The 24,276-nt window shown below is 49.7% G+C and overlaps 1 protein-coding gene across 3 annotated transcripts; it reads right to left on the reverse strand.

Moving 5' to 3' along the window:
- Positions 1–998: 998 nt before the first annotated feature.
- Positions 999–22,888, reverse strand: LOC121458967 (2-acylglycerol O-acyltransferase 2). 3 transcript variants are annotated; one of them, XM_041668412.1, is made up of 6 exons: positions 22,737–22,888; positions 14,863–15,041; positions 6,354–6,428; positions 5,867–6,041; positions 5,138–5,337; positions 999–2,765 (listed from the first exon to the last, which is right to left on the reverse strand). In XM_041668412.1, exons 1-6 carry the CDS (start codon positions 22,796–22,798, stop codon positions 2,611–2,613), a joined length of 846 nt encoding a protein of 281 aa, XP_041524346.1. In that variant the 5' UTR covers positions 22,799–22,888; the 3' UTR covers positions 999–2,610. The 3 variants fall into 3 exon arrangements, with proteins under 3 accessions (XP_041524346.1, XP_041524345.1, XP_041524347.1); XM_041668411.1 differs by having other exon boundaries at positions 6,354–6,558; XM_041668413.1 differs by lacking the exon at positions 14,863–15,041 and having other exon boundaries at positions 6,354–6,558; positions 22,729–22,884.
- Between the last annotated feature and the right edge of the window lie 1,388 nt (positions 22,889–24,276).

Raw genomic sequence — 24,276 nt, forward strand, 5'->3', positions numbered from 1 at the left:
AGACAGTTGTGAGCTGCCATGTGAGTACTGGGAATTGAACTCAGGTTCTCTGGAAGAACAACCAGTGCTCTTAACCACTGAGCCATCTCTCCAGCCCAAGACACTGTATCTTTAGCACAACTTCTCCAGATTGTTCTCTGGTTCCCTCTGAGGCCAAGACCAGCATGAATCGCCTGGCACAATGGAAGGTCATGGAAGGATTTTGAGTCGGGAGCGTAGCATCAGAGGGAGGGAGGGAGGGATGGAGACAGGTCAGAGACACCAGGTCGACCGGGCAGAAAAGGGGGGCGTTCTGCCATAGGTTTTTACTTTTAAATCTTTGTAGAGAGTGTGCAAAGATGGACACCAGAACTCTCCAGCACCATTGGTGATAGGACAGCCCTCCTCTTCACACTCAGGTGGAACCTATTTCTGAGTCCCGACCTTGTGATCATTTAGATGCAAGGCGTGCGGTAGAATTGGCACTGCATTCTGGGTAGTCTGGAACTCTCTTTCCTTTGGAATCCAATCAACAGTAAGGCAGTCAGGATAAAGCTGGGCCCTGTACCCTGCCATCATACCCCAGCCTCTCGTGACCCAGAACTGGGAGAAATAAAAGGTCCTTGGTGGCTCTAACTCACTGGCAGGTAGCTGCTGGTGGACCCCTAATCCCCATCTCCTTTGCCATCTTGCCCTTTCTTTGAGGCCCTACCCACGGCCACTTCCTCAAATCTTCCTTGGTCCTGGAGACACTATTCCCTTCTCTGAATCCTCTGCCTTCAGTTTCAGATGGAGCCGTAAAACAATCCCACACCAGTTCAGAATTATTGATTATAAAAAAAGAGTTATTTATTTAAGGGGAAAAACTTACAGATCACCGTCCTAAACAACAGTTCTCTGAGCACAAACAGGAAACAGTCTAGCAGCCGGAACGGGAGCCAGAAGCAAGAGAGCAGACAGACAGACAGACAGACAGACATACACGCACACACACCACACACACACACACACACACACACACACACACACACACACACGGTTCCTGCTGCTTTTTAAACTATAAGAGACCGCCCCCAAGTGGGCTGGTATCTTAAAGGCTATTGACTGAAGGAGCAGAATGCGTTCCCACAGCATTCGGATGTGATTATTTTATTTTGAGATAGGATCTCTCTACATAGCCCTGGTTATCATGGAACTCACTCTGTAGACCAGGCTGGCCTCAAACTCACTCACGGAGATCCACCTGCCTCTGCCTCCCAAGTGCTGGAGTTAAAGGCGTGCACAGCCACACCCTGCTGGAGTCTAGTCCCATGCCATCCCTTCTCAATCCCAGGAGCCTGCAGAAGGTGTCGAGTGCCCATGTAACCAAACTCTTCATTTCTATGTACTGTGCAGCCTGCCACGGAGGGCGAGATGTGACTCCATGGCTTGGGAGCCACTCACAACTTTGTGTCAGATGCTAACATTGAGCTTTAGAGGCAGATGATTTACCTGTGGTCACTGGAGATAGGTGGGGCTGGGCTGGGATCCCAGTGGAAACTTTTCCAGTGATTGTAGAAACTGCACCTACATGGAAGGGTTCTGCTTCCCGTTACAGAGGAGGGGCAGTCAGGCATTCTTCCAATCCAGCCATGCCCTGGGCTCTCCTGCAGGAGCTGGATCTCCAACCCAGGAAGCCAGGGTTTTCCTGGCCACAGTATGGCCCTACTGGGAGACACACATCCACCCATGCCATCACCTCAGACTTCCAACGTTCTGGTCTTCCCACAGGCATGTCCTTTCCTACTTGTTTCCAGGGTGAAAAACTCAGGGTGACCATTCAGGAGAAAGGATTCTACAACCTGTTGACCCAGCTTCTGAGGTGAGATCGGGGACACGGGACAAGGCTGGGGGCTCAAGCTGAGACTCCAGTCCATCCCATTGGTTGGGAGAAAGAGAAGGGAGATAAAACAGAATTGTTTCATTTATTGAAGTAACGTGTATGAAGCTGCCCTTTTGTGCCAAGACAGGGGCTGGAATTAGTTTTAACGCATGAGGAAGAGGCTCCCAGGTCATCAAGGCTGGGGAAACGGAGACTCAGAAGGATAGCAAGGAGCCCTACCCTTGATCATAGTCAAGTGGCTAAGGAAGACTGGGCTCCTTTGATATCGATGTCACAGCTTGGAGGATGCAGAGTCTGGAAAAAACATAGGGTGGATGCCAGGGCATAATTGGCTACATCTCCTCCAGCTCAGAGGGGAAGAAGGGACATCCAGCGAGCAGGATGAGGGACAAATACAGGGGAGGCCTAGGGTGCTGGCTTCTCTTGCACCGTCTCTTGAGGGTGGGGAAAGAAGAATTTTGTTCTCTTTTGCCCCTGGTTGCCCTTTGGTCATGTTTGAGCGACATTACAACCATGGGTAGAGACCTCAGCAATCATTCTCTGCTTGCTTCCTTCCCACTATCCTACCGATGGGCCAAAAGGCCAAGCAAGGACAGGGAGACTTCAGAACTTCAGCTGTAGGCACAAATCCTCTTCCATCCTGCCAGCTGTGGCTGGGTTCATAGGAATCTGGGCTGACTGTGAAAGTCCCCTCCCATCACAGCTCTCCTGCAGATTCTCGGATGCAGCTGTCCTCCAGCTTGAGGTTCTTAGCAGAACTCCAGATGTTGGTCAGCGGGAACATTGAACTTGAGCTTGTGTTCCTCAAAGAGCTTGCATAGTTCATTGATGTAGCGCTGGTGAAGCTGGTTCACCTCCCTCTCTGAGGGCTGTAGTGTCTTCGGCACCTGGATGGGCTTCCCCACTGCAAGGGACAGAGGAGGACAGGGGCCAAGAGTGAGCACCGCTGCAGTCTCAGGAGCCCCGGGAGCAAGGCTCACCCCTGTGGTCATCCTACAAGGGGTCCCACTCCTATCCCCTCCTCCCGTGATTTCAGATTCCAGATCTCCCACTCTCCCCACTTCCCCTCACTCCACGTGTGTGTTTAAGTGTAAATTCATAAGCACGCATATGCATGTGGAGGTCAGAGGTTAACCTCCGGGTACTGCTCCTCAGATGTCATCACATGGAGGTCAGAGGTTAACCTCCGGGTACTGTTCTTCAGATGTCATCATGTGGAGGTCAGAGGTTAACCTCCGGGTACTGTTCCTCAGATGTCATCAACCGTGTTTATGGACACTCAAGTCTTTCATTGGCCTGGGGCTATTTGGTTAGGCTAGGCTGGCATCTAGTGAACCCTAGGGAGCCTCTGTCTCTACTTCTTAAGTGCTGGGATTAAAACATGGGCCATCCCATCCAGATTATTTTCATAGGTACTGGGCAGTTTCTCTAGCTTGCACTTCACCAACTGAGCTATCTCCCCAACCCTCAAGTACTGAATTCTAAGGTTTTAGGACAACTCAACTTCCAGACTCTCGGTATCCTTGTAGCCAGCTTCCAATATGCTGGGCAATAGTCATTCTCTTTATTTGTGTTCTCTCCCTTAGACCCAGGCAAACAAAACCTGTCATTATCCCTGCTTGACGGGGGATACAATGAGGCTCAAAGGAGTAATTTATCCAAGTAACCAGGCGTAAGCAGCACTAGGTTTTAAACGCTGGGGGTGCACGCCTCCTCAGGGGTATGTGATTCTGAGAATTCAACATTAGAGGTGTCTACACTTCTGGAATCGGGGTGGGGTGTCTCAGCCTTCCTTCACTGCCCTATGCACTGAATGCAAAGCACCCTGGTCGTAGGGAAGAATCAGGAAGAGGCTGGGATAGCAGTGCACTTTCCTCTTAGAAATATCTCCAGAGGCAGTAGTAGCAACAACATTCAGATACATGAGGTCATTGCCATCCAACCCAGCAAGGCCTCAATGCAAGGATTACCAAACCTGTGCTCTACTCACAAATGGGTGGATGGGGAGTGGATGGGAGGATGGGTGGGGTTGAAGCGAACAGAGTTCTCTCTACAAATGTCAAATGAGAATCCAAGAACACAAAAGAGGTACACAAATATCTGAAAACTTTTGCTAAGTCTAGACACCGAAGCTCATGTTAACTTCTTACAGGGAGAGCCCCCAGAGCTAATTCAGAGTCTATTGATTATTAGTTGGCACATAAATTTTAAAACATTCTTCATCTGTACACATATGTATTTGTATGTATATGTGAGCATATGTGAAGCCCAGAGGTCAAGCATGGTGAGCATGTTCCTCAGCCATGCTTCCTATTTTTTTGAGACAAGGTTTCTCACTAAACCTGGAGCTTGCCAACCAGTAGACTGCCAGCCAGCGGCCCTACAGATCCTCCTGTTTTGTCCCTACCCCCAGGACTGGGATTACAATGCCCACTACCAGGCCGTGTGCCTTGGTTTTACCATGGGTACTGGAGGTCAAAGTCATGCTTGCTCAGAATGTCCTTACCGATCGAGTCATATCCCCATCCCGGCATAGAATTTTTAACATTTCTGTTCTCTACCTTTTTTTCCCAAGCCCCATTAGATCATCCAGATCACAAACCCTCCTTCTCCGGCCTAACGAAGGTCAGATAGATCCCAGTTACAACCTCAGCTCTGTCCCTCAAAGGCAACGTGAGCTTGTGGAAATCATTTAACTTCTTTGGGCCTCATTTAATACCATTTAGAGATAATAGTCCCTACCTCAAAGGTTGCTAGGACAAACCAAGATGGAGTATGGCAACTGACGAGTGTCTGACATTGCTGGAGGTGGTGGCACTTCTTTAATCCGAGCACTCGGGAGGCAGAGGCAGGTAGATCTCTGTGAGTTCGAGGCCAGCCTGGTCTACAAGAGCTAGTTCTAGGATTCCAGGACAGGCTCCAAAGCCACAGAGAAACCCTGTCTTGAAAAACAAACAAACAAACAACAACAACAACAAAACAAAAACAAAAACCAATGTCCAACATTGGTCCCCTGCTGTCTCTTCTCGGGAATGAGTGAGTACTCAGCCACCAGTACCTCTCACTGAGAATAAATACTCAGTCATCAGTACCTCTGTGTCTGTTACAGCTCTTATTCCAGACTGCCCCTAGCAGGATTATCTGTGTGGGGCTGTGTGGGACTGTCTAGAATGAGCCCCATAAGGATGAGGACGTATATTTCCCATCCTCAAGTACCCTGCAGCATCCAGACCCTGTTCCTGCAACCCGCCCCGGCTGATCTGCATATCAGCTCACCTACGGTGTTGATGGGCTGGCGGAAAGGCATGAAGCCGAAGCTGTACTGGAAGACACCACGGCCATGGAAGAGAGGGAGGGAGATGCCCATGATCTTCTGTAGTCGGTTCTGGACACGGCGCAGCAAGGAGCCAGAGGTGTTCTCCACTTGGTTAAACAGGTTGTTCTCCCCAAAGGAGAAGATTGGCACCAGCGCCGCCCTAGAGGGACACAGGGGAGGGAGTATAGGGGCACCCTGAGAGGCAGGGATGGAAAGGCCACCCAGCTGGGCCAGCAGCCAGAACTGGACATGCCTTGACCCTTGACCTCCAGAGAGCCTTTTCAGGTTCCCATGGGTAGACCAGAATGTCCTAGGACATCTTCCTGGGTATGAAACATTTTTACTTTTCAATAATAATAATAATAATAATCTTGTGCCAACTGGCTCGATTTCCTCAAAGATGCCCCTCCCATGATGGGTGAGCAGTTTGGCAATAAGCTCCCAGCCCCATCCTTCCAGATTCCCAAAGGTCTCAGAGCTCACACCAGGACACCCTGCCCATCGATTCCCCCGGTCTCCTTTATGGAAATGCATCTAGAAACCTGGCTGCGAGGCACCAACTTACGATTTTCACTGTATGGCCTGAGAATCTCCTTGCCCCAAAGGGAAGCTACAATCATCTTTGCTGTCTCCCCAACAAAACAGAAACCTCCAACAGCCCCACAGTGTGATTCCCCAGAGTTCCATACCCGTATATCAGGGCGAGCCTGATGAAGCCCTTCCGATTCTTCAGCAGCAGGCGGTAGGCTCCAGGCCTGGCATCCAGTGCCTCCTGGGAGCCCCCAATGATGATGGCTAGCAAGTTCCCGCCATCCTTCTTGCTCAGAATGTGACCAGCACTCTCCTTTTCTGATGTGACCAGCCCTAGGGAGAGAGCAAGGTAGGTCAGATACCAGGTGAAGAGACAGGGCCGTGAAGACAGGAGCAGCCCAAGAAAGAGGCCATCGACATTGTCCACGGAGCCAGGATTCCCGCAACAACACCCCCACCAGCTGGGGGTCTCTGAGTCCTTCCCAGCACAGCGATACAGGAAGTTCTTCTCTGGGTCTAGCCTCTGCTGTTGCTAAACAAGTACTTGGAAGGACTGCAGAAGTGTTGACAGCCCTTTCCCAGATCCCCCTGCTCACCCAGAAGCCGTGTCTTCCTGAGCTACCTGGATCCAGGTTGGAGACTCACCCACAGACATGATGTAATCCCGGATGAAGGGGGCCCGGAACCACAAAGGCAACGTCATCAGGTTCGATCGGATTCCTGGGAAGAGCGAGGAAAAGCCGGTGCTTTCAGTGCACAGGTTGAGAAAGGCTCCTGCGGCCAGGACTCCATGGGGGTGGAAGCCTGCGATGTAGTTCTGGGTAGGGTTCAGCTCAGCCGTCTTGATCAGCTGCAGGAGACAGCAAGCTGGTGACCATCAGCGGAACCTGTACGCCAGTCCTGGTTCTGCCGCTACTGGCTTGTGTCACTCTGGGACTCAGAGTCTCAGGTGCCTCCAAAGCCTAAACACCCTGGATGCTTCTGCAGAGAGAGTTGTTGTGTGGGACCGTGGGTGATACACTGGAGCTGGAGGCTTCACAGACTGGGCACTGGCTTTGGGCAAAATGTTCGCCCCCTGCCTAGGTGACCCTCTCCCAGGAAGACCTGCCCCTTCTGCTGAGAGGTTCAAGTGAAAAGGGACTGGAATTCCTGACTACTGGGTAGGATGCTGCAATAGGTCTGAATGGGAATGGCTCATTTATTTGAATGCTTGGTCCCTAATAGGGGGAACAGTTTTGGGAAGGACCAGGGGTGTGGCTTTGTTGGAGGAAGTGTGCAACTAAGAAGACCACCAGGCCCAATGCGGCTTTCTCTCTGCCCCTGACTTGAGGATAAGCTCTTGGCTTTTACTCCAGCACCATGCCTGCCTGCATGCCGCTATACCTCCTGCCATGATGACTGCAGACCAACCCTCTGAAACCGTGAGCGCGCCCCTAGTTAAATGTTTCCTTTTATAAGTCGCCTTGGTTGCTGTGTCTTCCTAGTGAAGACACAGGAAGGATATGAGGGCCACATGGGCATCGCCACGCTGGGGTCTTTCCATCACAACCTCACTGGAAAGACAAGTTGACGCGTCCACTCTAGGAGTGAGTGATCACAAGAGGGATCAGAATCAGGTTTTGATCTCGTTGACACAGCTTGTGGCCCTGAGACTGGCTCCAGTCCTGTGGAACCGGTGGGTCGTGGGAGTGTCTCTGCTGTCCCAAGGCCAGACCCTAACCCCAACTGTATTAACTCTCTCTGCTATGCCAGGGCAGAAACGTACCCTGACTGGTTACGCCTGATGCATCGAGAGCCCAGAGTTACCACCAGAAAGAGAGCAAGAGTCATAGGTTGCTAAACAGTTCTAGGTGAAGTGAGACAAGGACATACACAGGGAGGGGGCTGAAGGGACCACTAACTGTGGAAAAGCATTGGCTGCGTAAGCACAAGAGCCTGAGTCTGGATTCCTAGAACCCGTGTCAAAGTCAGATACACAGCGTGAATGGCACCTACAGTGAGATGGGCCAGCAACAGGAGAATCCCTAGAAGCCAGCCTGGCATGTCAAGGAAGAAGCAGCAGAGGCCCCATCACAAATTAGATAGAAGGCAAGGACCAATTCCTTAGGTTGTTCTATGATCTCCACTGGTGGGCCATCACACGCGCACACACACATGCACACACATGCACACATACACACGCACACACGTACGCGCGCACGCCCGCGCGCACACGCGCACACACACACACATGCAGACCCCTCTGCCTGGGCCATCACATGCATGCATGCACAGACACACACACACACCTCAGCCTGGGTGGTAGCCAAGTCCAAAGATCATGGCTGAAGGCCATGTTGTAGGTGGGACCAGTCCCTTTCCTCTCTGCCAGAAACCTGTCTCTGCTTCTCAGTGCCCTGTGCTCTGGGAGCCACAGCTACGGGAGTTAAAAGCCACCCATCTCCCCCTGGCATCCCTGTGCCGGAGGCTTCCTGGGAGGATGGGTGGCAGGGACTCTGCACCTTCCCGGAGACGGGTAGCCCTTTCCACTGGCTAAGCTTTGCCAGGTGAACGGTCATACTGTCAGCAAGCGGCAGCTCCCAGAGGCTGCCTCCCCGAGGATTCTTGCTGCCTCTCGGGCCTCAGCAGCCTGGAGGTGGAAATGGGGCCCTAAGCCTATCTGCCTACGCCAGCTGCAGAGTTTTCCATCCTCCTGTCCTTGGTCTTGGCTTGACCTCTGAAAACCTCTCACCACACAGAGTCCACCAAAACCCTCCAAAGCACCATAGGGCTCTGCAAGGACTCAGAAGTCCCAGGCAGAGGGGCTGTTGCCTTCCCAGAAGGGGACCAAGGAAGTTATGGAAACCCCTGCAGGGTCAGAGCTCTAGCTCACTCACCCAAGTGCTTACACGGGAGGCTACCAGGGTATTCATCCTTTGCTCCATACATGGCAACGCTTGCTATTTAACGTTCACATCTCTGTGAAAACAATTGGAAAATTTTGAAAAGACAGAAGAGAACAGATCTCTCATCCCAGTGGTTCCACTGCTGAGGGATTTAGCCAACAGAATTGTCTGCACTCTGGTTGAATGCTGTCCCCAAAAAAATGCCATTTATGGACGCATCAGTTTTAGCTGATATCAGAAACTTATCCACCAACAGGGCTTGTCTGGAAAAACTGGGGATGAGGCAGACAGAACGGATACAACCACAGGAGAGTATGAAGCAAGCCAGGATAGCTTGTAAGTGAACAGCAAGGAGGAGGATAGTGTGCAGGACGTGGCAACTGAGTGGAAGTGACAAGATTAAAGCGAACATTACAACCTGGCACTTTTACAGGCTTGTGAGGCAAGCGTGTTACTGCCGGAGCCATTCCCCAGCCCTAAAATGGAGTCTTTCACATCTGCTTTCTTGTTCTCTTGAATTTTGAACAAGAACACATTCCTATTTTAAATAAATAAATGAACAACTGTACCCTTGATAACAAAGCATTTGTGTATAGAGAAATATCCCGGTGAGGATGGGGGCCAAGTGAGCTGGCATTTGCACATGTATTTACACGCGCACATGCAAGTGTGTGCACTGGAGGGTGACTGTGGTCCCGCCGAGGCCCAGTCTGCACTTTTCTACTGGTATCTTCTGTGCTAACTGTTCCCTGTGAGGCTTAGATTCTGTGTGTCCTGCTTACCGTGTCTCCACACATGACGGGAGAGAGGAGATGCTTCAGGAAGACTAGAACGAGGGAGCGAAGGAAGAAAGTCGGTGGGAGGGGCAGGCGTAGCTTCCTCAGAAGGTAGACACTTCCAACCCAATCCTGTACTCACTTGGATTGCACCGCAGGCGAGAGAGCCCTAAGCTAGGGGTCTAGGAGCTCATGAGGGCTGTGCCAACTCCTGGCTCCCTGGTGTCAGTCACTCTTTGCTAACAGGTCAGCAGTGACACCTCCCTGACAGGCTTGTTGTAGGTCCCCAAGGAAGAAGAAGGGAGTTGGTGACGTGCCCCGATCTCTCTGCAGCTCCCCCAGTTTGGCTACCAGGAGGGTAGGGTGGCTGAGCAAGGTTGTGGGTGTCTGGAGAAATCCTGGCTGGGTCTGGTACTGGGCAGCGGGGGTGAGAGAAAAGGGGGGCAGCCAGATCACTGGACTCTGGGGCTACTCAGCTTTCACCGGTGTCACCTGTATACCATGAGGTCCAGGCTTTGAAAATGTGTGATCAAGCACACTTTGACACAGCTGTGCAATATCACCACCGACCCTAGCGCAGACTCCCAACTCCAGAAGGGAACCCATATCCATGACTCATTGCTTCTTCCCAGCGCTGGTAACCACGGATCTGTTCTTCAGCTCCCTGTGTTTGCCTGTTCTGGACGATGTCTAAAGGAAGCCACACACATATGACCTTGGCGAATGGCTTCTTGGACTTACTGGCGTGTTCCCAAGGTCTCTTTCATGCTGTGTCACAGGTCAGTACTTCGTTCTATTTTTATGACCAAATAATACTCAACCACATGGACAGACTGTATTCTGTTTATCAGTGGATGAGCACTTGAGTGGTTTCTACTCTTTGGCTGTTACAAACCACGTGGGCTTGAGCGTGTGTGAACGTTTTCAGTTCTGAAGGAAGGTCCTAAAATATTACCTTTAACTGCAAGGTCCTTCTCCATGCCTGCACAGAAGACCCGACCGTCACAGAGTGCACCGTGATACTAGCTTAGAGCTCAGCTCACTCCACCCGGTCACACCACTTCTCAACCCTCTTACGGCTCACACGCTCCAGAGTCCACCTTCCTTTTGGCTCCTTCAGGGCACACGAAGCAGCAGTCCTGCTAGCTTGTAACACTTACCAGAGCCCTAGGGACCGGCTTTTAGTGTGATGACACCATTGCACAAATGAGCACATGCGTGCAGAGAGAATGGGAGAATTGCCCAAAACCACAGGGGCGACTTGGATTTGAGACCTGCCGTCTCCTTCAGAGAGCACAGGACGGATCCAGAAAGCCTTTGCCTTGGGACGAAGGGCATTCGGGACCAGCTCTGGAACTTTCTAGTCAATCTTGCAAAATCCAGGACTCTAGGGTCCCTCCCCCAGGCTCCTGCATCAGCAGCCTACTCAACTGCCCCAGGGCAAACAGATCGATGTTCTCACAGGGAAGTGGTTCAGGGCCCTACTGTGCACCTAGATTACCTGGCAGGAAGACAGGGTTTGATCCAGTACAACTGGTGCTGGCCCTGGGGGTGAGAGCCTATTCCTTGGGTGTGTGGATTGTGCAAGTGTGTATGTATATGTATGCCTGTGTATATGGCTGACTGGGTAGGCACGTGTATATAGTTAGGGCCTGGAGCAATTTCCCTGTATCGCAGCCAGACGGTTGGATGAAGGAAAGGCTGGGGTTCTATCTGCCGCTGCTTGTAGTTCCCCCATGTGGCTCTGGGTCCAGGTTTGGCTTCCCGAGATTCTCAGTTAAATTCTCTGCCTCACCTGCCTGCCACTCCATGGGGTCATCTGGCTGATGCTCACTGACATCGACGGATACATTCCCTCATTTCTGAGCTATATTCCCCTTCCAAACGAAACATCTTGAAATGTGTTTGCGTATTTCAACAACCTTGCTCGGCCACCCTACCCTCCTGGTAGCCGAACTGGGGGAGCTGCAGAGAGATCGGGTCATGTCACCTACTCCCCTCTTCTTCCTTGGCCTCCTGGGAACCCACAACACGCCTGTCAGGGAGGTGTCGCCGCTGTCCTGTTAGCAAAGATGCACCCCACAATCCTAACTGAAGGTGTGTTTTATGGTCCATACAATACTGTACGTTTTACCACTGAGACCGTGATAGAGTTGGAGACACGCAGCTGGAAAAAGTGTGTCTGAGTGGACGGACGGTCCCAGGACCGACTTCGTGCCAGGCACAGCACACACAACAACTCACTTTGTGAGCGCAGTTCTGGTAACAGTGACCCCAGTGTACAGAGGAGGAAACCGAGACCCGTGATCATTCTCAGCTATTGAAGGATCAGAGCCCAGCCTGAGCCCAGGCATCCAGGCTCCAAATGCAAAGCCAAGTCGGAGCTCTGTGTGAAAGGTGGTGGGGAATGGGGCACCGTGCAAGCACAGATAACGGGGTGGGGTGGGGGGAGCAAGCAGAACACAGAAAAGGAGCGGTTCTTGGTTGGACTTAAGGTCCAAGGAAGGAGGAATGAGTCAGAGGGGGAAGTTGAGGACCCAGAACACGGTTCTGGAGTAGCAGCTCTCACTAAGGGCTTTGGTTGTCACAGCAGAAGACAGTAGTGCTAGCACACAGTAGGGAGCTGCCAGGAGTGAGAACGGCCAGAACAAGGACTTATCAGTAGGGATTGAGAAAGCCCGCTGGAAGGGACTTAACTGGGAGGGACAGGGGCAGGGACAGGGGTGGGGTTATAACGAGCTGACTCTGACCGTGAGCAGTGTGGTGTGTGCTGCATTCCCTGACCCCGGGTCATGGTCCTGGTCACAGATCGTGGTCCCTACCAAGGTCCTGACCTGTGTAGAGTGTTTATTCTGGGTGATGAAATCTCCACGGGGACGCCCAGGACACACGTGATAGGGACAGCTTCCTCTACACAAACTGCCCGATTCCTCATCATTAGCTCTTAGGGAAGCAGTAAAGATGACCTGGGAAAGTTCCACGGTACAGCTACAGCCATAATGCCCACCCCCACCCCCACCTCTGGGAAACTACTTTGTAAAAATCTTAGTAAACAAAACTTGAAAGTCATCAGAAGAAGACCACATTTGATGCAGAGGCTCGTGGATGGGGGTGGGAGGGGTCAGCAAAACTGGGAAAGAAAAGTCCCCAGAAGAGAGGGATTGGGAGGTCAGTGGGAAAAGAAGTCTGCAGGATACACTCAGTCCTCTCCTGCTGGCTCCTCTTCTAAGCCAGGCACAGCCTAGGAGACTTCATCTCTCTCTCTGCTGGCCACTCACTGGTACCGCCTGACCCTGGCTGGTACTTCTGTGTTGAGCCTGGGATAGGTAACAACACTCGAATTTCTGCACATCAGGCGGGGAGCCCCCTGGCTGTGGAAAGATCAAGAAGACCGAGGAGCCCCTCCTTATCACTTCTGCCAGCCCTGCTACCAGGGATCCAAGTGGGAAGACTCAGAGGTCCTCCAGAGTTCAGGGGCTTCTGGGACCTGGAAAATGTCAGCTAGCCATCCCAGTTTGGGGAAGCGGCCTCTAGGGGGCTCCACTGACCTGAACCACCTCTCCAGCCACAGCTCAGGCTAGCTTCTGCTTTGGTCGCACTGAGAGCCCTGACCCAGGGGCTCAGGAGGTCTCTAGACAAACTCCTGGCCTCTGCCTGTGGGGTCCACTTTGCAGGAAGCCTCTCTTCTGCTGAGCCCAGAACCCACGAAAGGAAGCCAGAGCCAGAATGAGCAAAACTCGACGGAACCCAGAACTAACCAGGCTTCCTTTGGCTCTGATATGATGTCACTTACAGGTCCCCAGGGTAGAGGTTCACACTCTTTTGACACTAAGATGCTCAATGCCCTTGAGTGACAGTCTCTGTTAGCTCCTCTGTACTCCCTGCCAGTGTCTTTCCTTGGAAGCCCTGCTTTCTAGAGAGCTAGGGGCTCCTGCATGCCTTTGTCACCCAATATGACAGCCCCTGTGGGACCTCAGGACTCTCAGAAGGGCACAGGGTAGGATCCTTGATTGGAGTTCCCATGATGCAAGCAAGTTGTTCAACCCCTATGGGCCTATTTCTTCCACCCATCCCCCTTTGATAGCAGGGGACTGGAGTCCTGGACCAAAGGAAGAGGCGGGACTCTACACAGGGAGGAAGAAGTCGGGTGGGGGTGAAGGTCAGAGTGTCCGGGATCCAGGCAGTGTCCTATTGACTTGGTGACTTGGTGTGAGAGGAGCTATTACTAAGACTGTCTGCAGACTTTGTCTGCACCGTCTGTTGGAATCCACACTGTCCAGGAAGGCATACAACGGCATTTCTGTCTGCTTGTTTTTGAGACAGTGTCTCTCTTCACAGCCCTAGCTGTCCTGGAACTCACTACATAGACCAAGATTGCTGCAAACTCTCAGAGAAATTCCTGCCTCTGCCTTCCAAGTACTGGAATTAAAGGTGTGTACCACTATGCAGTTATCTCGATCTTAAATATGCCAAAACAGAAGCATAGAGACTGGGCAACCCACCTCAAGTTCACACTCCCACTACGTGGCAGATGTAGGTTAGGATCTAGTCCATCGAGCTCCATAAGCCACGCTCCAAGTGCCCAGGCCTGGCCTCTTGCATTCCCATGGCCCTTTTATCCCATCAGTAAAACAGCACTGCCTGGGCTTCTCAGGGCTGTGTCTGTCTATACCCCACTGAGGGAGCCTGCCTGGGCTTCTCAGGGCTGCGTCTGTCTATACCCCACTGAGGGAGCCTGCCTGGGCTTCTCAGGGCTGTGTCTGTCTATACCCCACTGAGGGAGCCTGCCTGGGCTTCTCAGGGCTGTGTCTGTCTATACCCCACTGAGGGAGCCTGCCTGGGCTTCTCAGAGCTGTGTCTGTCTATACCCCACTGAAGGAGCCCCAGAATCTCCTCATTCCCGTTCAGGAATCTGCTCCGCCCAGGACCAAGCTTCACGTCCAAGGTCACATGTTCACAATGACCTGACTTGAAAGGGCAATGAATCAAAGATGCCAGGATCTGGGGACACTCAAGGTAGGAGATGTCACAATGCTTGCTGATTCTTAGAGACACTGAAGCCAGCATGAGCCAAGCCCTGCCTAAGAACACACAGCCTGCCAGCGATAAGGCAGGATGGACTCTGAGGCAGTGCTATACCAGTACAGAAGCATTAAGTTTATAGGAGAGTTCGCTGTGCGGCTCGGGTCTCACCCTTGGGTCCCCCATCTGCCAAGGATAATGTGGGTCTCTTAAGACCTGTTGCTTATCATTTTCACCCAGAACTTTGACTGCTGCTGGCTTTGTCCCTATAAAACATGCATATCCCCTTCAAGACACATTTATACATCAGTACCCATATTGGCCCCGAGTTCCATGGCCAGAAAGACACCACACTCTTCCACAGGCCTCTCGGGTTCCTGTCTCCCAGCCAGCCTTCTGCTCTGCAGATTCCCTGTGCTCACAGAGATGAGTGGCCCAGAGGCCCTTGGACCCCTGGAGCCCAGTACTCACTTTGACGGGGAAGTAATCCCTCATGTACTTCCAGATGGTCCAGCGTCTGACGAACTGGATGGTCCGGCCTCCCTGGCGCGGCTTGTCCCAGTCCAGGAACAACCAGGTGGCATACAGGACAGAGAAAAGCCAGAACCTTGTGAACAGGAGGCCTATGAAGATGGCGATGCAGATCTGAGCTGGGAGAGGAGCAGAGAGAGAGAGAGCTGCAAGGAAGGCAGTCCCAGCACCAACTTAGTTCTTCCCTGACTATGCCCCCATGCCAGCAGCTCTGCCCCGTCCGGCCCACACCACTGGGAGAGAACTAACTTCCACGCCTCGCATATCAGGACAGTCACACTGGCAAGGGGCCCGGTCTAAAGTCATCTTCCTCCACTACACCAGGTGTCTCACCTACACTGCCCTTACCCCTCAGGAAGGCTACATGCCTTCAGCACACACTCTATAAATGGAGCCATGGGTCGAATTAGCTTTTGCCTTCTACTTTGAGAACCCTAGGGAAAAAGGAGACGATTTTCTTCCCGGCCCCCTTTCTGTCCACTCTCAGTCAAAGCTAAGCCCAGACTCCATCCTAAGGCCCTGCCATGGTGTCCAACTGTTGCAAGGCACAGCCTGACAGTTCAGCCTGGCCTCAGCTCTGTGAGCTGGCACGCCACCTTACCCTCCTATGTGGCCAGGGCTCCAGCCAGACTTTCCAAGCCCACTCTGCTTTGTGTGTCACGGGGACATGGCCTGGTTACCCTGGGGACTGCAAGGCTAGGACCAGGGTAGATGCAGATGTCTCTCTTGTCTGTGTTTCTGTCACCCTTGTGGCAAGCAAATCCTGGTCATCTTGGGTGCAGCGGGTCCATGGGGCCACACCCCATCTTTCCCATAGAAGGGGCCACACCCCATCTTTCCCACAGACTGCTACCCCACCTCACCTGGGCAACACCTTTTATTTGCTGAGTTTTCCCTTTTAGCATCACGATCAAACCCATGGATCCATACATGCTAGGCAAGGGCTCTCCCTAGCACTGAGCTACACCCAGCCCCTGGATTCTTTCTGTTGGCTTGTTTTTGTTGTTTTTCTTGTGAAGCGGGGCCTCAACTATCCCAGGCTAGCTTCAAACTCCCTGGACAGCTAAGGATGACTGAACTTCCAATCCTACCTCTACCTCCCAAGTACTGGGATTATAGGTGTCCACCAAGCCTGGTTTGTGCAGTGTTGGTCCAACCCAGGGCCTTGTACATGCTGGGCAGTTACTCTACCAACTGAGCTATATCCCCAGCCTTCAGAGTCTTAGAGGAAAGCCAGACCCAGCTGTGAAGTCCACTTGGAGAGCGTAGCGTCTGTAGTTATTGGTTTGGGTTTGTTTTTTACTCTTTGGGGGCCCAACACCCAACTCTCAAACACACAGAGACTTATTCTTACTTATGAATGCCCAGCCTTAGCTGGCTTGTTTCTAGCCAGCTTTTATTTTTTTTTAAAAAAAAATTATTTATTTATTCATTATGGATACAATATTCTGTCTGTGTGTATATCTGCAGGCCAGAAGAGGGCACCAGAACTCACTACAGATGGTTGTGAGCCACCATGTGGTTGCTGGGAATTGAACTCAGGACCTTTGGAAGAACAGGCAATGCTCTTAACCACTGAGCCATCTCTCCAGCCCCTCGCCAGCTTTTCTAACTTATTATCCATTTTGCCTCTGGGTGGTTGGCCCCCGGTGCCTTCCTTGCCTCCTTTCCTTGCTCCTTGCTCTCTTCCCTAGATTTCTCCTCCTATTTACTCTCTCTACCTGCCAGCCCTGCCTATTTCTCTCTCCTGCCTTGCTATTGGCTGCTCAGTGCTTTATTAGACCAACCAGGTGTTTTAGACAGGCACAGTAACACAGCTTCACAGAGTTAAACAAATGCAGCATGAAAGAATGCTGCACATCTTTGAGCCATTAAACAAACCTCAACATAAAGCCAGCCACACTGAACCTTATAGAAGAGAAAGTGGGAAGAACACTTGAAATGCATTGGCCCAGGAGACCACTTCCTAAATATAACCCCAGCAGCACAGACACTGAGAGAAACAATTAATAAATGGGACCTCTTGAAACTGAAAAGCTTCTGTAAAGCAAAGGACACAGTCAACAAGACAAAACGACAGCCTACAGAATGGGAAAAGATCTTCACTAACCCCACATCAGACACAGGTCTGATCTCGGAAATATACAAAGAACTCAAGAAACTTAATATCTAAAGAACAAATAATCCAATAAAAAGTGGGGTAGAGACCTAAACAGAGAACTCTCAACAGAGGAATATAAATGGCTGAAAGACACTTAAGGAAATGTTCAACAGCCTTAGTCATCAGAGAAATGCAAATCAAAACAACTCTGAGATTCCATCTTACACCTGTAAGAATGGCCAAGATCAAAAACACTGATGACAACTTATGCTGGAGAGGTTATGGGGAAAAGGGAACACTTCTGCATTGCTGGTGGGAATGCAAGCTGGTACAATCCCTTTGGATGTCAGTGTAGCGATTTCTCAGAAAATTAGGAAATAACCTTCCTCAAGACCCAGTAATACCACTTTTGGGTAAATATCCAAAGGATGTTCAATCGTGCCACAAGGACAAGTGCTCAACTATGTTCAAAGCAGCTTAGGCCGGGCTATGGTGGCGCACGCCTTTAATCCCAGCACTCGGGAGGCAGAGGCAGGCGGATCTCTGTGAGTTCGAGACCAGCCTGGTCTACAGAGCGAGTTCCAGGACAGGCTCCAAAGCCACAGAGAAACCCTGTCTCGAAAAAAAAAAAAAAAAGCAGCTTAGATTTGTCATAGCCAGAACCTGGAAACAACCTAAATGCCCCTTGAACAAAGAATGGATAAGGAAAATGTGGTACATTTACACAATGGAGTACTACACAGCAGAAAAAATAAAGACATCTTGAATTTTGCAGAAAAATGTATGGAGCTAGAAAACATTATTTTAAGTGAGGTAACCCAGACACAGAAAGACAATTATCACATGTACTCACTCATAGGTTGTTTTTAAACATAAAGCAAAGAAAGCCAGCCTACAAACCACAATCCCAGAGAACTTAGACAACGATGTGGACACTAAGAGAGACTTACATAGATCTAATCTACATGGGAAGTAGAAAGTAGAAAAAGACAAGATCTCCTGAGTAAATTGGGAGAATGGGGACCTTGGGGGACGGTGGAATGGAGGAGGGCAGAGGCAGGGAGGGGAGCAGAGAAAAATGTAGAGCTCAATAAGTATCAATAAAAATGTATTAAAAAGAATTATATAAAGACAAAAATACATAGACTTTTGGACACATAGAAGCATAAATAATTGATACATAATCTGTGATGAAAATTCGGCATGCACGCATGCATGCACTCCCCAAGAACCAAAAGGTAAAATGTAAAGAAGAGTGTCTAAATCTAAGTTAAAATAAAGGCACTGGAAATGAATGTCAAAAAATAAATAAGTAAATAAGTAAGTAAATAAATAAATAAAACTTCAGCTACAGCTCTTTCCATTTGGACCAACCAAAAGTCTCTGCAGTGTCTCCCACTTAATAAGACCCTCTCTCAAGAAGAAAAAACTCAATATTAACAGTTACTACCTGGAGGGGAGGATTATGGTTTACCTAAAGGTTCAAATGTTGTTTGAATGAGTTACTTTTGCAGACAGAAAAAAGAAACAAAGTTTAGGAGAAAACAGGAGCACTTTCCCCTGGATCACAAAGCTCCTACTTGGCGATCCTGACTCCCAGACTTCTCCCTCCTCCTGCTAACAGCAAGCCAGGCGGGGTCTGTCTGGTGATTTAGGGAGGTGGCCCTTGCTTCCCTTAGCCAATCTCTCCAAGCCTGCAGTTTCTTTTGCCGTTTGTGTTTTGGTTTGGCATCTTTGGAAAATGGTCTGGCTGTTCTGGAGCTCACTATGTAGACCATGCTGTCCTCAAACTGACAGAGATCCCAAGTGCTGGAATCAGAGGTGTGGGCCATGATGCCCAGTTTAGCCTGAGGTTTCTTTTTTGGTTGTTTGTGTTTATCACTGTTTTATTTATCATAGCCAGAAACTGGAAACAACCTAGATGTCCATCAACAGATGACTGGATAAAGAAAATGTGTTAAGTTTATACAATGTAATATTAATAGCTGTTTTAGAAAAATGAAATCACAAAATTCACAGCTAAATGGATAGAGCTAGAAAAAAATTACACTGAATGCGGTAAACCAAGCTCAAAAAGACAAATACATACATGCTTCTATGTGAATGTTAGCTTTGAAACGTTCAGTAGACAGACTACAATTCCTAAAACCACAGAGGTTAAGTATAGAGTAAGGGACTCGGGAGGAGGGAGGTTCTCCCAAGGATGGGGAAATAGAATATATAGTTACGGAGAGACAGGGAAGAGACTGGAGTGGAAAGATTAAACAAAGAAGGGGAAAGAACACAGGAAAGCCTGAGGTTTCTCAAACCCCTACTGTTTAGAGACTTGGGGTATGCACACTGGCTAAGGTCACGTAGCAAGCTAACAGTAAAACCTGAGAGTCAGTGCTTGGCCCATGCATGGCATTCACTCATTCAACAAATATAAAACAAAACCAGCTAAGAACAGCATAGGCCAACACTGGAGGATCTTGCTCTCCCATGAGAGGGCCATGAGAGAGGAAAAGAAACAGAAGCAATGAGCAAGCCCATCTGGAAAGCATTTGACTCTGGGCCTGAGCCCTTGGAGTCTGGTCCTAATTGACTTTCCCAGCTACTCCATGCCATTGTGCAAAATACATCCCATATGTCCAGTTGAACTGGACATTCAGATCACACAGTCTTTTCTTCCTCCTTCAGACTGCCCTGTCTGGGAAGCTGAATACGGGCAGGCTTAGACTCACATTGTATTTTCTCTTGGTGTATTCGTGGTTTGTAAGCATGTATGTGTGGATGTATGTTCACATGTGGGCACACGTGTGTTCAGGTGCCCTTGTGGAGGAACGAGGTGTCTTCCCCTGTCACTCTCTGACCTCTCTCTTTTTCTATCTATGACTCTGATGCTGAGGCAGGGTCTCTCTCTCTCTCTTGAACCCAGGACTCACGGGTTTGACTAGTTAGCCAGCTTGCTCTAGGGATCCTTTGTCTCTGCTTACTTTGTGTTGACACTATAGTCAGGCTACCAACCCCACCTGGTGTTTATGCAGCCAACTTAGCCAAACCTTTACCGATGGAATCGTCACCCCAGCCCCACCCTCACTATTCTTTAAAACCTCCTTAGGGAGTACATTTTTGGAGCCCTACCCCACCTCCCCCTCATCTCTGATATGACACCTGTGTATGTTCATGTGGTGACACTTGTGGGTGGATGTGTGCATGCACGTGTCTACATGTGTGTGAAGGCTAGAGGACAACCCTAATGTCAACCTGAAGAGGGCTGTCTACCTCCTTTTGAGATGATGCCCTTCATTAGCCTGAAACTAACCTATGAGGCTAGGCTAGCTGGCCACCAAGAGCCAGGGATCTTCCTGACTCTGCCTCCCCGGTGCTGAGACTACAAGTATGTGTCACCATGCCTGACATTTTTTTCCTATTTTTTTTCAGTTTTTGAAATTATATAGAAAGTATATTGGTTAGAGTTAGTTGACAATAATGGGAAAGAAAACTATGTAACAAAATATGATTAAAATCTAAGGTAAAAAAGTCAAGTGAAGACTTGAAAAAAAATTCAAGGAAATAAGTAACAGCATATATTGGTAAAAAGAAATATAACATAAAGAGATACAACAATCATGAATATGTATAAGTGAATATATACTGAACTATGTGTACATGTTAAATCAATAAACACAAACGGAGAATAGGTGAGTTAGTTATTTGAGGCAAAGATTTTAGCATTTGGTGCTAGTCAACTTGCTGTTATTATAACAAAATTTCTGAAATAAATAACTTAAAAGGAACATAGGTTAATAATCATGCTTGACATTTTTACAGAGGTTGTGGGACTCAAACTCAGCTCCTCGTGCTTTCAAGGCTCTGAAGCCATTCCTTCATCATCATCATCATCATCATCATCATCATCATCATCATCATCATAGAAACAAAATGAGAAAAGATAGCAAGTATTTTAGACATTTTAGAACTTGTAAGATGCAAATTAGAAGACATTATGAAAGCATTTGAGTAGCGGTTTAAAATTTAATCTTTTAGAAATGACAGAAACTCTTGGATCTTAGACTACAAAAAAAGAAACAAACAAATAACAAAACACCCGGGCTGGTTTTGACCCATGAGCCCTGACTTGGTGACTACTGGTATAGACTTCGATTGCCCTCCCTTTGATCTCCTCATCCCCACACACAGCAGAACCTCAACCGTAGGCACAGGGACCTTTATCACAAAGTTGGACTTTACCACTTCTTCCCTGCTGGGTCTCTGGTTCTCCTTTGCCCTCAGGATAAGGTAAAACCACCCACTCCTGCCATGGAAGAGCCCAGAACCCTTTCCTTGCTTCTCTTCAGCTCTTCCTGGCTCAGGGGAGCCCTGGCATCTGTCCTATACTACGTGGTCTTGCTAGGTCTGTGTAAGAGCAGGGCCAGGCAGGTACCACAGGCTGCATGGATGGGGTGAGCTCATTCAGTCAGACATATGCCTCCCCTCAAGGTCACAGGTGGCAGATTGACTTTAGTGCCCCTCAGCCCCTGAGAGAATGTGGTTATGGCCTCTGTGGCTCTCGGTCTTCAGTGCCCTTTGACCCAAGCCAGCACCAGGCTTAGGCCTCCTGCCCTCTGTTTTCTGTGCCCATCAGCTATTTTCTATAGCTACACTTCCTTCCAGTGCCCTCTGCCCACCCCTCAGCCCTTCTTCCTCTGGAAGGAACAGGGACCAGGCTCCTGATTTACAGCTGGGCCTTTCAAGTATGCCATTTCTCTGCTTGGCTCTGCCTACCAGAAGTACTTAAAATGTTTACCAACCCTGGGATAGAGAGGCAGACCAATTAAAAAGGGTGCTAGAGGCAGGGTCCTGGATGGCCTTGAATGAACCCTATAGCTGAAGAATTGTGAGGTGATCCTAAGGGAGCATGTACACACATGTGCACGTGCATGTGTGTGTGTGTGCACGCGTGTGTGTGTGTGTGTGTGTGTGTGTGAGAGAGAGAGAGAGAGAGAGAGAGAGAGAGAGAGAGAGAGAGAGAGAGACTAACATGTACCCAGCACCCAGCATGTGAATAATTTAAACAGCCAGCAGTATCTGGACCCAGGATGAACTCCAGTCCTTCAAAGGTCGCAGCCTTTCCCCAGTCCATTGCCAGCAAAGGAGATTACGTGAGCTCCCTGCCACTCTTTCTTCCTGGTCCACAGCAGAGCTGGAATGCAGCCACACATCAGTGGGGTGTGGTGGATCAGGGGTCATATCCACACCTAAGGAGGCAGGCCAGGTCTGCCTGGGGTTCCCACCTCCCTACGCTTCATCTACAAAGACCCCGTAGGGTGACGCCGACATTCCCACCATGCAGCTGCTGAAGCTGAAGCTGGTCCCTTCTTTCCTGGCCTCAGTTCCACCTGCCTTTTTCTGAAAGGTAAAACGGAGAGCTTCCTGGTCCGAGTAGCAGGACGCAGAGAGCGCTGCTTTTCCCGGCATTGGATGCTTCCCTGCCCCTCCGCAGCTCTCAGCAAGAGCCTGGGGGAAACTGCCCGCCCCCAATCCTAAAAACTAAAGCTTTCCCAAGATAAAGGAGCTCCTGCTTACCCACACAAGACTCTGGCAGACCCCAGGAACCTCTCTGCACAGGAGCTCTGAGCCCAGCAAAACCCCTTTCTGAATCTCTCTTATTCAAGCATCCTGTGTTCCCGCTCAGGCTGCCCGGCCCTTCCCATGAGACCTACCCTCTTACCCAAGGCCAAGAAGGAGAAGACCCACTGCAGGACTGCGAAAGTCTGCAGCCTGCGCTCCCATGGCACCGACAGGGGTGCGAACTCCACCATGCTGAGCTTGCTCCGGAGGTCCCTTCCACACACACCGCTGTGCTCCAGGCCGAAGGAGCTAGCCCAGCCCAGCCCAGCCCGGCCCAGCTTTAGCTAGGGCCGCCTTGCTCCGCCCACGCCAGATTTTACCTAGAGGAAACCTTGGAATCCAGCGGCTGGGACCAGAAGGAAGGAGGTAGAGAGACCTGTTCAGCCCTTATCAGTCATCTGAGACAATGCTTTATCTACCAAACCACCTTCCTGGCGTCCGGAATCCTGCTCTAACTACAGTAAAACCCCGAAAGTTATGCAGTTGCGGGTCCCTCACCATCTGCTGTTTTCCTTTCTCTCTCCCAAATCCCTTCACCCCTCCACAAACAAGCAGCGACAGTTCCTATCGGAAGTCCTCTGCCCACATCTCCTCCATCCGTCATGCCTCTGCTTATCTAACCAGTAGAATTTGCAGAAAGGCTGTGTTCTGGACCTTCGCATCTCTAACTCAGAGATCTGCCTATCTCTGCCTCCTGAGTGCTGAGATTAATGGCGTGTGTCACCACCACCCGGCCATGTCTTATTTTTAATTGAAAAAAAAAAATCCCACATAATATATTCTGATCACAAGCTTCCTTTCCCCTACTCCTCCCGGATTATCCTCACCTCCCAACCTACCCAACTATACACCTTTTCTTTCTCTCTCTTTAAAAAACAAAACAAAACAAAAAACAAGAAAAACACACAAAAATTTGAAACCAAAGTAAACAAACAAAAGACCAATAAAAACATTGTCAAACAAAACAATACGAAACAAAAGTCTACAAAAATACCACTGAGGGGCTGGAGAGATGGCTCAAATGGTTAAGAGCATTGCCTGTTCTTCCAAAGGTCCTGAGTTCAATTCCCAGCAACCACATGGTGGCTCACAACCATCTGTAATGAGGTCTGGTGCCCTCTTCTGGCCTGCAGATATACAGACAGAATATTGTATACATAATAAATAAATAAATATTTAAAAAAAAAAATACCACTGAGTTCATGTGTGTTGGTCACTTATTCCTCAGCATGGGGACTGCCCTGAAGCGTGGTAAACAAACCCACTGAGACTCCCCTGGGAAAGCCTCACATTACCTTTGTAACTGGGCACTAATTGCTGATAGGCTCTTGGTTGGAAGTAGGACCCTGTGTCTACTTCCCATCTCAGTGCTTGAACCCCAACATCGCTGTTTCTAAATTTTTGGCCTTTTTGTTGTTGTTGTTGTTGTTGTTTTGCTTTGGGAGTTTTTTGTTTTTGTTTTTCAAAACAAAGTTTATCTGTGTTACAGTCCTGGCTGTCTTGGAGTTTGCTTTGTAGATCAGGCTGGCCTTGAACTCAGAGGTCCTCCTGCCTCTGCCTCTTGAGGTGGCATTAAAGTTGTGCGCCACCACCAATGGCTAACTTGTCTCTTTTTTTCCCCCAGTATCTCATGAGCCCAG

Source organism: Microtus oregoni, unplaced genomic scaffold (genome assembly GCF_018167655.1).
Source record: "Microtus oregoni isolate MIOR12 unplaced genomic scaffold, Mior012 000018F_ref0000195, whole genome shotgun sequence".
Classification (NCBI taxonomy): domain Eukaryota; kingdom Metazoa; phylum Chordata; class Mammalia; order Rodentia; family Cricetidae; genus Microtus; species Microtus oregoni.

What these genes read in the sequence shown, in the direction of transcription:
- LOC121458967 (XM_041668411.1), bottom strand. Translation starts at nt 22,827, where the DNA reads ATGGTGGAGTTCGCACCCCTGTCGGTGCCATGGGAGCGCAGGCTGCAG. An exon ending in CTTCTCCTTCTTGGCCTTGG is followed by an intron (nt 15,042 to 22,736) that starts GTAAGAGGGTAG and finishes CTCCTCTCCCAG; the next exon opens with CTCAGATCTGCATCGCCATC. An exon ending in GGGATTACTTCCCCGTCAAA is followed by an intron (nt 6,559 to 14,862) that starts GTGAGTACTGGG and finishes TGTCTCCTGCAG; the next exon opens with CTGATCAAGACGGCTGAGCT.